Raw genomic sequence first — 17,051 nt, 5'->3', positions numbered from 1 at the left:
GTTTTTCCCATAAAATTTTGAAAGATTTTTCCGTTCAGCCCACTTTCCCTCATTGTTTTGTTGAAAAAAGTATGGAAACTATGGCGGCAAGTTTTTCTAAAAATTTACACAACTAACCAAGATTCCAAAATAGTATAATAATCCAAGTAAAATAGTCGCAAAAAAAATATGCGTACCATTTCTTAGAAGGACTAAATTACTTAATTGTTCTCGTTCATAGTGACAATTTTTATTATGTGCCGAAATGAGATTGTGTAAAGTCATTTCTTGGAATTTCAATGGAGTACGTGTGTTGTTGATGAAATTTAGAAATTAAAGAGAAAAATATAGCGAGAGATACACCATAGAGAAGGATAGTAGATGTTCTTTGTTTAATAACAATAGCACTGATAAAGAAGTTCCTATTCTCGGCAAAGTCAGTACCAATCTCAGAACATAGATACATGGAATGGACATTCTATGCTACGGATGAATTTTTTGTAGTTCACACATTCGATGTTCCTCTGTCTAGCACGACACTAAGGCAGTGGCGTTATATTGAAAAATTTACATACTTCCTATCTATTCGTACTGAAAATTGATGTTAATGATGTCCGAGTCAACTGTCTCAATTTTGATTGGCAACACTAAGCAACTATCTCACTCCAGTCTTTGGAATGTTTATTTTCCATTCCATGTATCTATGTTCTGAGATTGGTACTGACTTTGCCGAGAATAGGAACTTCTTTATCAGTGCTATTGTTATTAAACAAAGAACATCTACTATCCTTCTCTAAGGTGTATCTCTCGCTATATTTTTCTCTTTAATTTCTAAATTTCATCAACAACACACGTACCCCATTGAAATTCCAAGAAATGACTTTACACAATCTCATTTCGGCACATAATAAAAATTGTCACTATGAACGAGAACAATTAAGTAATTTAGTCCTTCTAAGAAATGGTACGCATATTTTTTTTGCGACTATTTTACTTGGATTATTATACTATTTTGGAATCTTGGTTAGTTGTGTAAATTTTTAGAAAAACTTGCCGCCATAGTTTCCATACTTTTTTTAACAAAACAATGAGGGAAAGTGGGTTGAACGGAAAAATCTTTCAAAATTTTATGGGAAAAACATATTTTGATTATTTTTTGTGTAAAAACTATAAGTATTCTAGGAGATTTAGGAATCGTGGTGGGCAGCAGTACTACTCAAGTTGCCGACACAAAAAAATTTACAAAAATTTTTGAAAAATTGTGGCCGTAGTAACTTAAAATGTCATGAAGGTTGTTAATTTTCGAAGAATTTCTAAGTTATTTTGTAATTAAATAACTAAGTGAGCTGGATTTTTTTTCTTATTTTTTCTGAAGTAGTCACGACCATGTACACCCTACGGCGCCGGCTTATCGTTGAATTTTGGGACACGTTGTATATATATTCATTCCTTACTATATATATATATATATATATATATATATATATATATATATATATATATATATATATATATATATATATATATATATATATATATATATATATATATATATATCATTCCTTACTATATATATATATATATATATATATATATATATATATATATATATATATATATATATTTATATTTATATATATATATATATATATAGTAAGGGATGAATTTGGGTACATGGCAATATCTGGCAGGAGTTAACAATCAATCGTCATTAACATCTATATTTCGAACTTTTAGTTGTTCTTCATCAGGATGCTGCAATGTATACATTGTAAAAAACTAGAAAAATAAACACCTAATAACTTACATCTGACAAGACTATTATTATATATATATATATATATATTTTTTTTTTCATTTATTGCACCTATGGTTGTACCCTCTATTCAAGAATATCTAGTATGAATGTTATACATATAAATTATTCCTGCCACGGCTCAACCATATACATACAGCTATCATTTAAATGGTGATTTTTATGGAAAAAGATTAAGTTCGATGGGAGCTGATTAATTAGCTTGGGGTGTAAGGGGAAAGGATGCGTTTTATAGCCTCTCCTCTCAAATGCCAACCTCACCTACTCGCGGTGCACCCTGTTCTTACGAACGAGGCTCTGGCGACCGAACATGAGCGGTATAACTCTGTTTCCCACAATTACGTAGCCTAAACATTGGCTTGAGCAGGAAATGGCTCTCTGCGTTGCTCAAGTTACGTCTCAGACCTTGTCGTCTCAGGATACCTGTGCCACAAGATAATCTAGTCGTAGCCGCAACCAAAGTTGCACTGACAGCGTTACCAGTGCAGCTTTTGAACACCTTCTAACGCAGCTCCTACAAAAAGATGGATCAGTCGAACAGGACAAAATTCGTATCCGGAGGTAAAATACCCTCCCATTCGGATCTCCGGGGGAGGGTGCCTGAGCGAGTGAATCATCGAACAAACACCAATGAAAAGCACATAGCTTTTGCAGCATGGAACGTCAGAACCTTGCTAGACAACCCCAAGGCCGACCGACCAGAGAGGCGTACTGCCCTAATCGATAAGGAACTGCAACGAACATCCATTGCAATAGTTGCTTTAAGCGAAACACGCTTTTCGGACGAAGGTAGCTTGGTAGAACAAGCGTATACATTTTTCTGGAAAGGCTTGCCGGAAGGCGAAATCAGACAACATGGCGTAGGCTTTGCCATTAGAAACGACCTGGCCGCCGAACTTACCGAAAATCCAGTTGGTATCTCAGAACGTTTAATGACCCTACGTTTTCCTGCAGCGAATAACACGTTTGTGAACATCATTGCAGTATACGCACCCACTTTGAACTCCTCTGACAACTTAAAGGACACTTTTTACGAAACACTCGTTGCTACATTAAGTAAAATCCCAAAACGGGAACGAATTATTCTCCTTGGAGACTTCAACGCTAGAGTGGGCAGAGGTCAAGACTCAGAACTATGGCCGGGAATAATAGGGAAACACGGCACAGACAGCATCAATTCGAATGGAGAACGTCTGCTGGCTCTTTGTGCAGAACACAATCTGTGTATAACGAACACCTATTTTATTACGAGACCCAATTCAAGGGGGACCTGGCGCCACCCGCGCTCAGGGCATTGGCATACCCTCGACTATGTGATCGTGAGAAGGAAAGATCTGAAAGAGGTGTTGGTCACTAAACCCAGAGCAGATCTGGAGTGCTGGACTGATCATAGGCTGGTAATCTCGAGAATGAAAATCTCAATGCGCACAAAATACCAACGCAAGCCGAACTATCTAAGAGAGCGCCTTCAAATATCCAAACTACAAAACCCTTCTACAAAGGACAGATTCACAGCTGCCGTCAAAGATAGCCTAACACCACCGGATTATAACGACGACATTGAGACTCATTGGCTCCGTTTCAAGTCATCCCTTACAAATACAGCGAAAGAAATACTGGGCACAGAACGCTCCCGAAAATCCCCAGACTGGTTTGCCGACAGCGAAACTCATATCGCACCCCTTTTGGACGCAAAACACAAAGCGATGAAAACCGCAATTAACAAGCCTGGCGATGTTGCAGCCCAAATAGGTTTCATAAACATAAAACGCGAGGTCCGTCAAAAAATAAGAAAAATCAAGGACAGCTGGTGGAAAGAAAAAGCTAGGGAAATACAAGCTTACGCCGATAACCATGACTACAGGCGTTTTTTCGAAGCTATTAAAACTGTTTACGGTCCAAGCAGAAAAGCTAGCTTTCCTATAAGAGATGCACATGGAGCTATTCTAACTGATGATAGAAAAATTCTCGAAAGATGGAAGGAGCATTACTCACAGGTCTTGAATCAAAATAACGACTCGGATTTATCCATTTTAGACCTGCTTCCCGCGTATAGTCCGATGACATCGCTTGATGACGAAATTTCAATGTCGGAAATCATAAGCGCGATTAAAAATATGAAAAATGATAAGTCACCTGGTCTAGACGGCATTCCGGCGGAGATATTCAAAGCCTTGGATGAGGACATTGTCAATAGTCTCCTAATACTATTCCGCAAGATCTGGGAACAGGGAGATGTGCCACAAGACTTCAGAGACGCTTTAGTTATTAACCTCTATAAGAACAAAGGCGATACGTCGAATTGCAACAATTACAGGGGCATATCGTTGCTTAATGTGGCCAGTAAAATTCTCTCGAAGATTATGGCTAATCGTCTGGTTCCACTCTTAGAGAAGCTTTTACCTGAATCCCAGTGCGGCTTTCGACCAAATCGAGGTACGGTGGACCTAATTTTTACACTGCGACAGCTACAAGAAAAGGCCCGTGAACAACAATCAAGGATTTATACAGCCTTCATCGATTTAAGCAAGGCATTCGACTCGGTGAATCGGAGAGCGCTCTGGAAAATCATGGCACGTCTAGGAGTACCCGAAAAATTCCTGGCAGTGTGTAAAAGTCTTCATACCAACAACACCGCTAGAATACAGCATAATGGCTCTACAACCGACCATTTCTCAACCAACTCTGGAATAAAACAAGGCTGCGTATTAGCGCCTTTACTGTTCAATATTTTCGCCATAGCTGTATCGATAATTGCTGACATGAGCATGCCCGTAAGAGGTGTTGGGATAAGATTCAGATTTGATGGAGGCCTGTTTAACCTGAAGCGCCTCAGAGCAAAAACCCGTACCAAGTTTATCACGGAACTTCAATATGCAGACGACTGTTCACTCATCGCTAGCAGCTCAGAGGATCTACAGATAATGATGGACACCTATAAACATATATACGAAGCTTTAGGCCTTAGACTCAATATTGACAAGACCAAAATCCTGGTAAGTCCACCAGAAAGCCTTCAAACAGATATCAGCCTCAACACACTGAGAGACAAAATAGATCTCATTATGTATATATGACTTCCACTTATAGACATTTTAAAAACCTATCACATATTTGTGTGATATAGGTGTAGGAAGTACGTCGAAAAGTACAATATATTCGACGTATAATTCGGAGATAGGCTTCGTTAATAACTGATGAATATGACGAACAGTTTAAAATAATTGAAGTATATAAAAAAAATATAATCTTCAGTTCTTGAAAAAACTATTTATCAGCAAAAAACATATAGTGTGGTATACAGGGTGTGTGGCGTAATGAATGGATAATATGGTGCCTGCGGGTAGAGGACCGCATAGCAGTTCGGAAAAATATATTTTATGTTCAGTAAAAGTCCAATGGTTTCCGAGATATTGGAGATTTTCGAAAATTCAAGAAAATCACACCCTTCGCTACTCGTTTATCAGGCAAGACTCCAAATGAAGGAATTTTTTCAAACTGATTTTTGGATAGTATTCCTGGATAGATGCGCTTTCGAATGCAAATTATTATTTTTGGGGTTTTTCATAAAAAAAGATGTAACTCAAATTTTCTGCTTCGCTTATTTTTTTTCCCTAGTTCAACCCAGCGTGGTGTAAAAAAATAATATGGTTACCTGAGTGCCAAAGCAAGAGAAAATATGCCTGTTTATCTGAGATTCTGAAATGGTATAACTCACTCTATTTCCAGCATTAAATACAAAATAAATTTCTATTACAATGAGTGAATGCAGAGTTTGATGTAAGCCTTTTTCTTTAATTTTAGGCAACTGAAATGAGACTTGCAAGCAGAATGAAGCATTTATTCATAAGAAGTTGCAAAGCATCTAGTAGAGCTTCTGATGCCCACTTTGAATACTTTTTGTAAAACTCAATTATTCAATTAAACGATATTTTAAAAGTTTTTTTCTCTCGTATTCTTCAATTATTAAGCCCTATAGTTATAAAGTTAATAGTTTTTATGCGAATTTCAAGTAACGAAGAGAATTTTAGCACTTTTATAGTTAAGAAAAAATTAATTTCTATTACATTGAGTCAAGATCTTTGTTACAAAAATGCTGAAATTTAATTCATAACTTGAAATTAATTTGAAAATATTGATTTCACACTTTGGGGTTCAATAATGAAAGAAAACGAGACAAACTAATTTTGAAATATCGTTTCATTGAATAAAGTTTCACAAATAATGTTTAAATTGGCCACCATGAGTTCTGATACATGCTCTATAGTAGTCTATAGTTTACACTTGCTAATGAATCATAGCTTTATTGCATATCAACAATTTGAAAATGAGTATCGTTTCATTGAATTAAATTTCGCAAAAGATGCTCTAAGAGGCTACCATGAGCTTCAGTACATGCTCTATACCTTCTTATAGATCATTGCTTTATTTTGCTTGCATTTCTCATTTTAGCTGCTAAAAATTTCAGAAACAGTGTTCACATTGAACTAGGCCTCAATTGATTGTAATAGGAATTCATTTTGTATAAAATGCTGAAAATACAAAGAGTTATACCATTTCGGAATCTCAATGAAACGGGCATGTATTTTCTTGCATTGGCTCTCAAGTTACCATATTATTTTTTACACCACGGTAGGTTGAACTTATGAAAAAAAATAAGCAAAACGGAAAAGTTGAGTTAGATCTTTTTTTTATGAAGAACTATTCATGCGCCTCAAAAATAATGAATTACGTTCGATAGATCATCTATCCAGGAATACTATACAAAATACAGTTTGAAAAAATTCCTTCATTTGAAGTCTTGCCTGCAAAACGAGTGGCGAAGAGTGTAATTCTCTTGAATTTTCGAAAATCTCCAATATATCGAAAACCAAGGCATTTTTAATAAACGTAAAATATATTTTTCTGAACCGCCATAGAGTCCTCTACCCGCAGGCTCCATATTATCCATTCATTACGCCTCACCCTGTATATAGCTAACGCTAAAAGACGTTTTATAAACCTACTACAGAAAACATGGAATAATATAGACGTAAAATACTTGTACTGTGATAGACCAAAACGAAAAATATACTATCAGGATGAATATTAGACGTATACTAAACCAAGGTGTGTTTCCTGGGTATCTATTTTGAGTATGAATTCGCAAACTACTGAATGTTAAACGTAATAGTAGAAAAACAAAGACAAATTCAGGAAAAATGTATAGGACCTTTTTTGAAGCTTCCAAATTAACTCTTTCAAAAATGAATTGTGCAAATATTGACGGAGCTATGACATTCAGAACTTCTATATCGTTATTTTTCAGCATAAATTTTGTCAACAATTTCCTCATCATCATTACCACCAGAATAGAGAGTAGACGTAGTCCTTTTACACTTCCCAGCACTTGAGTACTGTTAAGGTTATCCAGTAGTTTGGACCGTCTTGTATGTCCGGTTTGAAAAACACCGAATCAAGTGAGAAGACATTTTTAGAATTGAACAAAAAATTTAATTATTTCTCAAATTACTCAAAAACTAAAGCATATACTAGAATATTTAGCATGAAACAGTTTTCGTTTGTTTTATGTAGCATCAAAAGTAACTGAGTTATGAACCTTTGAAGTTTGCATCTTACAGTAAAAGTTCGCTTTTCCTATGCATTTGAAGATAATAATTTTGAAAGTGGAGTTCTTTAAAAAAATTTTCTTTACGAGAGATCATAGCTTTGAAAACTTTCTACAAAATGGTCCAAAGACCGATTCCATACCTCGAAAATTGACCGAGTTATCGAAAAAAAAATTTGGAGTAATTTTCGGAATATAGTTTTCCATTGATGTGATGAATCTTCTCCGAACACAAAATTTCACCAACTTCTTCTAGTTTCTTCATTGACATAAGAATACCAAAAATTCGAGAAAACCAACCTTAAAAGTAAGTTGACGAGGTTGATGATGATTGATTAGGACTAATTTAGCATCAATATAATGTTCATTCATATACTTTGACAGGAAAATAAACTATTTTTTTTACTAACCTTCGTTTCAAACAATTACAAATGAACGATAAATACTTCTAAAACTTTCAGTGATGGGCCATGATAGTAACATAAATGACGATCGTTATATCCGTCTGGCACTTTTATGTTGCAAATGTGCTAAAGAGGCAGAATAACCTGCCAGGAAGGCATTTCAGAACTCCAGAAGTATATGTTAGTTTCATATTGGCTATCCTATATTATCTTTAACTCATTCCGCGATCATCGAGGTCACTTCAAAGTCAAAAGCGCCAAGGCCGAATTTATCATGGCATAGTGGAAAAAAAACCTTAAAACTTTTTTGAGCAATATTTTCTGTATTTTGTGTGCCGATCCAGTACTTTTGCTTGTTTCAAGTTGTGGGGGCTTCAAGGTCAGTAGGAAGGCATAAATTAAGGTCATATTTAGAGATTTCTCGCTATTTTCATTTTGGGCGTCCTAAGTACGAGGTTTCTCACGAAAAAACGCAATTGACCTTGAATTGACCATGAATATCAAGGTCATGGTCGAAACCAGTCACCATCTGATAGCCAGAGAAAAACCCTGCAACTTTTGTTCGAAAACTTTTTCTCTAAAATGCTCTCCCGCTAAGTTATTCAAACAATTCCGATACTAATGTGATACCCTCTATATTTTTGAAAGTATTGACGTATTTCGAAAGAAGCAACGATTTCTGATTGGTAAACATTTTCATAGGGAATATGAAGAATATGACAAAAATGTTTTTTTCGAAATCGATGCATGTTCCGTGGGTTCCTACATTTTGTCATTTTACAGTCGTTACTCCACTACCTGTGTAGTTGAGACGGCGTTGATAAGTGATTGGAAACATAAATATCTATTATACCAATATTGATAACACGTGTTCTAGACTACGACAAAAAGTGAAGCCAAATCGTTGGGAGGAATCCACTTGTAAGCATGCGCGAATTGGAAATTCGAAAATGACAATCGAGATATTGGTTAGTTTGTGTTCATATTTGACGTTGAATGATTGAATTAGGTCGAATGATGATTAATTTCAAATTCTTGTGCAAATTTTGAGAAAAATTTTATATGAGGCAAAAGTTAATGAATATTAAATTCATCGAGAATGTATTCGTTTTTTTCAACTTTCAGATGAATCAACGAACAGAGATCAAACCAAATAAGTGCAAACTATTCACCCAATATTATTATGATTTATGAAATAATAAGTGCCGAATTGGAATGGTATTGTCTATACTCAGTAAACTCAAGAGTTCGTTTTATATTACTGTTTCATACCAGTTTCAATATTGCGTTTACGTGTAAACATCATACTTATCTCACCTGAATTTCCCCTCCTGTAAATCTACTCAATACTAAATAAACCATATTTTTGGGTCAACATTTAATGTAATATGTAGTTATATTATATATGTATAAAAGTACAGAGTGCTCAATGTGCTCATTAAAAGAGCCATGCTTCAATAGAAGCACTACAATAATCAATTTGGCAATAAGAATATTCAAAAGATGAGAAACTGGTTGATATTAGTAACTACAGTTGAGCTTTATATATATATGTCGATTTAGATGTTTCACTATTTCAGTGCTGAACAAACAATCACATGAATTGAAATAGAATTATTACCTCAACTCCCAACTGAATTTCAAGACAGTAACAGACTTATCTAGATACAATGCAGACAATATACGGTAAAGAACAACCTAAAAAAATGTATTCACAGTCCTACAATTTTGTTGATTCACTTTTGTCTCCGCACTCCGCAGGTTTTCTGTGGAGAACACATAATATTTCACTTTTGTTATGAATCCGATCGTCTAGTGTTGCAATATGATGAAGTTTCATGAATTTTGACTTCTAATTATTAGAAATCAACGATGAAATACAAATTACTACGTAATGCAAACCTGAGTTTGAACCTGATTCAAACCAATATCAACATATTGTTAGGTTAAGGTCGAAAATATTCGAATGGTTGTGAAGTAAAATCATTTCATTCCTGTCAATTCATAAAACCATGTATCAGAAAGAGACATAGTTAATCAGGTATTTTATTCTTATTATTTCTGCACATGCGCAGAAGTCGATCCCGGCCACGGGCTGGCTTTTATTATCGAAATAGATTATAATATATATATGATTGGAAACAGGTGAAACATAGAAATAAACCGGTTGTTAGACCCCAAGACGAGCAAGATGGCAACACCGAAAATTCAAGCAAGTCAGTGAAACACATAGACATAGAGACATGGACTGAGCAATGTCAGCATGAAATTGTCTTTTTTATAGAAAGAGAGAAATGATCGTCGGGCATTTACCTGTCTCTTTTTTGTTCCCATAGAGGTGAGTGTGGACCAATCAAAATTCTAGAAAAAGACAACTGCATGCCCGACGTGCGCTTCTCTCTGTCACTTTTTTTTTACCGTATTTCATGCATAGATAGAAAGGGAAGGCACAGTCTATGTCTCTATGTCTATGGTAAAACATTAGTTCTGGTAACTTGACGGAAGCGAGGATTAGTGCGATTGAAAATGTCAAAATGTTACAAAATAAACAAGTCAATAAACATAATAGGCGTAAACAATGGATTGACACTGGCACTGGAAAGAACAATCCGGTCAAGGCACTTGGAAAGAAAATATCTCTCTTTGTTTCTAGGATAACAGTTGACACAACAGATGAACAATTTATGGATATGGTTCAGTCAGTTTTCTCTGAAGCAGAATGTGAGCGGCTAGTTTCTAGAAATCCCGACAAATATAATTCATTCTAATTTTTTATCAATGAGAAAGATTTCGACGTGGCCAAAAATGGCAGTATCTGGCCTGAGGGTGCTCTTGTGTCGAGGTTTTTTCGGAAGTCACAATCGAAAAAGCTGAAAGAAATTTTAATACGTGTGAAGTAAATAAGTCTCATCATTTGAGTTTGCTCTGCTACATTGTAATGTCCAGGAGTTGCGAGGTAAAACAAATGTGGTCGAGGCTTTTCTTTGCGATCAATCACGAAGTTATAATATATATTGCATTACTGAGCATTGGCTTACGGAGGAGGAAACTCCAAAAATCTTGTTTGGTGAATGGGCAGTGGGTTCAACATTCAACAGAAATCGTTCAGCTCGTGGGGGATCGATGATCGTGGTACGGGATATAGATTTTATACCATTGAATGAGATCAATAGCTTATCACTCGAAATGTATTGTGAAGTATCCGCTCTCAAATTGGTAGATTTGAATTCGACTATTGTCTGCGTTTACTCATCACCTTTTAGAAATTTTAATCTGTTTATTGATTGCTTAGAGACAATTTTAAATAAGATCAATGCTAATGATAATGTTGTGTTTTGTGGTGATTTTAATGTTAAATTTGAAATTGTTTCTGATGTTGATCAGGTTATGGATGGGGAGGCGGGAATGTGTGTGAAGTTGGCCCAGCACTTTTCGACTTTCGACAAAGATAATTTTGTGCTTAATTGTGCTAGATTTATGCTGCTTGGTTCTGTTGAAATTTTTTTTATTCCACTCGGTTCCCAAAAAATTTCACAAAATGTAAAGAATGGGCCAGCCCAGCACTTAGCGCACAAATGAGTTTTTGCGACTGAAACAGGTTGTGCTATGCATGTACAGTGTTGTGCCGTTCGAATTTTTGCGAAAGTCCTTCTTATCAATAAATAAGTTAACGGCATGCAGACAATTATTGAATTCTGATCTCCCGGAAAATCGAAAATGAAGGAAAAAGTTAGCCCAGCACTTTCGTTTTTGTTTCAATAGAAACAATTGTGATACACGTGTGCTAACTTGTGCCGTTGAAATTTTCACGAAAATTTTTCTAGTTTTCCGAAAAATTGAAATTTTGGAAAAAGTCAGCCCAGCACTTTTCGTGTTTTTGCAGTTTAATTTTGTTTATAAAGTTGTGCTACATTTATGCTGATTTGTGCCGTTGAGATTTTCAGAAAAATTTTCAACTTTTCCTTCAAATGGTGGATATCAGAAAAATGAGTAGATTGCCTGAAAATCAGTATAAATGGCAACAGGCCTAATATTCATACCGTTGAGGTTGGCAACTGTCTTTTACCGGAGGAAAATCCTCAAGCAATGAACGATAGTTCGTGAGTGGTTCACTAGTTGGACTGTATATGTATATGAGAAAGACGACTTTATTTGAGTCTTTGAATGAGGTACTTGCACCAGACTTACTTTTCTGATGCTTTCTTTCTCGACGAGGTGACTGTGGTGGACTGCTGAAGGGGCCCCTTTGAAGATGACAGCTGCTGGCCACGTTGAAGGGATGCTCCGAAGAGTCCAAAACTAACACTAAGCACTTAATGTAAATACCAATTGATGGTTGTTAAAGTACGAGAAAATTCGTCTATAATTTTATGGTGACTGAGACACTGAGTTTGATTTATCTTCCGAATGAGAACGATTAATAATGCGACGGCGGCAATTACTAAATTCACTCTTTGGCATCCAAAATCATACTGTTTATGGAAATGTCTTTTTAGTCTATTTTTTATAGTAAATGTTCCGTGAATATGCGGTTTCACGTAAAGAACGGTGCAAGTACGTGGGTCGTTCGAGAATTAATTGAACCACTTACGTGAATACCGAACATTCTGGCCCGGGAAAATGCAGCAATGCATTTTAAGAATAGGAAAAAAAAAATTAAAATTTAAATATGTAACGTCAATGCTTCATCTATCACACTTCACTAATTTGATCATTACATGGTAGCGGGCAAAGTTTGACCAGAGGGCGTTTCAATTCTCCCGAAGGAGTTTTAACAGTGGCTACCCTAGGTATCCCGTCACGTCCAGGATGAAGCTCTATGATACGAGCTAAAACCCATTTGCAAGGAGGCGTGTTTTCATCCTTGATCACGACAAGTGAGCCGATTTTAGAAGCTTGAGAATTAGAATCGAACCATTTACTTCGTTGTTGCAGTGTATGTAGGTATTCAGAGTGCCATCTTTTCCATAAGTCAGTCTGAATTTTTTGCAACAATTGCCACCGAGACAGGCTATTCATTTTTAAATTTGAGAAGTCAGGTAATGACAAAACTGACACAGGTTCCAACATTAAAAAATGATTAGGCGTTAAAGCATTGATATCCTGAATATCATTGCTGAGAGAGCCGATAGGGCGAGAATTCAATACAGATTCAACCAACGTTAGGATTGTATAGAATTCCTCGTACGTTAATATCTGTTGTCCTATTACACGAGCTAAGTGGGTTTTCACGGATTTAATTCCAGTTTCCCATAAACCACCAAAATGGGGAGAGGCAGGGGGAATCAGAGAATGTTTTATACCTTCTTTTTCTGCGGCGCTCTTAAGAAGAGATGATAATTCCCGGGTGGCACCTACGAAATTAGTACCATGATCGCTGTACAAAGTATCTACACGACCGCGACGAGCCATGAATCGTTGAAACGCGGCTAAAAAGGTTTCTGACGAAAGGTCACTCGCTAATTCTAAATGAAGCGCTTTTGTGGTAAAACAAACAAATAAGCAGAGGTATCCTTTACAAGTTTTGACACCTCGATGTCGCGTCATAGTTAAGGTGAATGGACCACCAAAATCCACACCTACGTGACTAAAGGGTTTCACTTGAGAAATCCTGGAAACAGGTAAATTTCCCATGGGGGGTTGGAATGGCTTCGGATTGGTGCGCCAACACTTATGACATTTACTCAGAACTGCATTAACAGCTCGTTTAGGGGATAAAACCCAAAATTGCTGAGATATCAGAAACTGGGTGGTACGAAACCCACAATGAAGATATTTTCGATGAAAATGATCGATTACTAAAGTGGTAAATCGGCTTTTATTTGGCAATAAAATGGGGTATTTCATATCGTGAGGTAATGAGGAATATTCAAGTCTCCCTCCTACACGCAATACGCTATTCGAATCAAGAAAAACGTTCAGTTTTCTTAAAGGTTTCGAAAATTTTTTAGATTGAAGTTCATTTTCGAAATATATTTGTTGCGTTCTCCTCGATAATATGATTAAAGAATCATAAAGTTCGGAGGCGGATAGGGGTCCAGTTCGTTTTCGCGTCGGGTGTTGACAATTAAATGTAAACCTTGAAATAAAAGAAGTAATTTTTTGTAGAGTTGCTAGTGACGAGACTTTATCCACTAAATCATCGATGAACGAACCAGATTGAATATCAGAATGAAATGCAAATTTTCTGTCTTCTTCAGAGGGTGTTAAGCGATCGGTAATCTTCGATTCAACATTCAACCAGGGGGTCAAAGATGCATATAAAATATCTGATCCTCGAAACCACACACTGTCGTTAGACAATTCGGCAGGAAAAATACCCCTCGAACCTACATCGGCGGCATTATGTTTAGATTCCACATAAAACCATGAATCGGGAGGTACTCTGTCTTGTATATACGCAATTCTGTTTGAGACAAAAGTTTTGAATTGATGAGGGGAATTTTTTATCCATTGTAGAACAATCTTTGAATCACACCAGGCACAAATTTTATCGAATTCAACCCGATGGCCCAGCGAACGACGTGCGAACTCCAACAATTTTAGACAACAAAACCGCGCCACACAGTTCGAGTCTAGGAATTGAAATTCGTTTCAATGGAGCGACTTTGGATTTTCCGCATACAAACTGTACATTTATGTTCTGTCCAGAATCAACAGAACGTACAAAAACAACACAAGCATAACCCTTTTCACTTGCATCGCAAAACCCATGAAGTTCATAGTGGGCTGATCTTAACGGAAACAAATTCCGTTGAATTTTAAATTTTGAAAGGCTAGGTAATTCTGAGCAATACCGGGACCAAATTCGAATGATCTCAGGACTGGGTTCGTCATCCCATCCTATTCCTGAGACCCACAATCTTTGAATCAAATATTTGGTGAAAAAAGTTACCGGGGTTAGAAATCCTAGAGGATCATAGGTTTTTGCGAGCTCCGATAGAAGGATTCTCTTAGTACACGATTTATGCGTGATAAATTTGGATTCGAAATAAAAATGATCCGAAGTTGGATCCCAATGAAGTCCTAAGACTTTGAGTGGAGTAGCTTCGTGAATTTCATTGAACGATCGAGGTTGTGTGGAAAGATGGGATTCTGGTAAATCTGAAATGAGAGATGGCTCATTACTGGACCACTTTCTAAGCTCGAAACCTCCACGACGCATTAGAGCAATTAATTCCTTGACTAAAGTGCGTGCTTCTTCAATCGTAGAAGCACCCCCGACAAAATCGTCCACGTAAGATGCTTTACGAATCTGTTCGGCGGCCAAAGGAAACGATTCTCCTTCGTCTTCCGCCAATTGCAAAAGAACTTTTAAAGCTAAATATGGCGAACTGGATATTCCATAAACGACAGTTAACAAATTATAATCACGAACGGGTTCATCAGGTGAAAATCGCCACAAAATTCTCTGATATTTTATATCATTTGAATTAACCAAAATCATCCGATACATGCTTTTAATATCGGAGCATATCACAAAGAAATGGCAACGGAAATTCATCAAAATTTCAACAATGTCCTGTTGCAACTTCGGACCGGTATGAAGACAATCGTTCAAAGATTTTTGACCGGGCAGCTTAGCTGAGGCGTTGAAGACGACTCTCAACTTAGTCGTTAAACTTGACGGTTTTAAAACGCAATGATGCGGAATATAATATGCGTCATCATCGATTTCATTGTCCGGTACTAAACCCATATGATTTTGATCGAGATATTCCCGCATGAAATCCAAATACTGAGCACGAATATCGGGATTTCTAGACAGACGCCGCTCTAGCGAATAAAAATGACTGAGAGCCAGATCGCGTATACCGGGAAACACCGGATTCACATCCCGAAACGGAAGGGATACTGTATATCTACCGCTTTCGTCCCGAAAATGAGAATTTTTGAAATGATTCTCGCAAAAAACTTCATCAGGAGTGGGTTTGTTGATAACCGGAACCTCCTCTACTTCCCAAAAAGCCTTCAAGGTATTTTCAACATTTATTGGTTCCGAAGATTGAATGAAGAACGACGAAACAGACGGTGACGCTGTCTGCACGGTTCCCATTAAAATATAACCGAGCACTGTATTTACAGCATCTGGTTCATTCATGTTACCTGATATTTTACCATTCAATAAAATTTTTGGGAAGATATCAGCGCCGAGCAGCACATCGATATTACCCGGAATATTGAAATGAGGATCAGCCAATTGAAGATTGGTTATATGAGACCAAGAATCGCGATTGACATTACATGTAGGTAAACTATCGCAAATTTTAGTTAGAATTATCGCATCTGTATAGAAAACTGGCGATTCTTTCGCGATAGGTCTCATTGATATTACAACTCGACCGGCACTGTGGCTTGATTTCATCGAATTTACGCCCTGTATTTGAACTGAAAAATGAGATTTCGATAAACCTAATTTATTAACAGCTTTCTGTGTTATAAATGAGGTCATGCTTCCAGAATCAAGAAGACAGCGAAAAGGCTTGAAGTTACCACGATTATCTGAAAGTTCGATCATAGCCGTAGACAACAGTACACTTTTAGAGTTATTCGATGAATTAAGAGACGTGCGTGAATTTGTGGAAACAGCAGATATAATAGGTTGACTGGGTTTGGCGTCGGAATTATTGTTTTCCGAATTAGTTCTCGAATTACTGACTGGAGTGGGGGAATTCTTGGGTTTATCAACGTGTAATAACGTGTGATGGGTTTTCGACTGACATTTTTTACATTTGTGAACTGATTGACAAGAACGGACGTCATGAGCGGTGCTCAGGCAATTGAAGCATAAATGCGACGAGCGGCAAAAATTATACTTCTCATTCGGCGATTTCGCAGCAAACGAATGACAACGATAAATTGAATGTTCCCCATTACAAAATGCGCAGTTTTTGGATGAGGAGTCATTAACAAAGAGGGCAGTAGTTCGCGAACTAGATGCTTTGTTATTGGACTTATCAACATTATGACTATTACTGAAACGGTTAGCTTTAGTTGAGCCGAGCGAAGGTGAAAAACTTAGCGTGTCCAACGCTAAACAATGTTTTTCAAGAAAATGTATTAATTGTTTATAAGTCGGAATGGCAGAGGAACCATGTTCCAATTCAAATCGCGTAACAATTGCGTGATCAAGACGTTTGAGCAACATCATCAATAAAACGAAGTCCCAACTTTCAGTGGAAAATTTCATTTGATGAAGGGCTGCTAAATTTTCTGAAAAAGTATCCAATAACTTTCTGAGTTG

General features: G+C 36.8%; 1 protein-coding gene across 1 annotated transcript; it reads right to left on the bottom strand.

Annotated features, from left to right (window-relative positions):
* Nucleotides 1-14,306: 14,306 nt before the first annotated feature.
* LOC123306603 lies at nt 14,307-15,908 on the bottom strand. Its single transcript, XM_044888680.1, has one exon. It carries the CDS (start codon nt 15,906-15,908, stop codon nt 14,307-14,309), a length of 1,602 nt encoding a protein of 533 aa, XP_044744615.1.
* Nucleotides 15,909-17,051: the final 1,143 nt, after the last annotated feature.

This window comes from Coccinella septempunctata, chromosome 1 (genome assembly GCF_907165205.1).
Source record: "Coccinella septempunctata chromosome 1, icCocSept1.1, whole genome shotgun sequence".
In the NCBI taxonomy this organism is placed as follows: domain Eukaryota; kingdom Metazoa; phylum Arthropoda; class Insecta; order Coleoptera; family Coccinellidae; genus Coccinella; species Coccinella septempunctata.
The sequence above is the reverse complement of the archived record's forward strand: the minus strand, read 5'-3'. Positions and strand labels throughout refer to the sequence as shown.

Bases quoted from the DNA above. Each gene is read 5' to 3' on its own strand.
- LOC123306603 (XM_044888680.1), bottom strand. From the start codon at position 15,908: ATGAATGAACCAGATGCTGTAAATACAGTGCTCGGTTATATTTTAATG.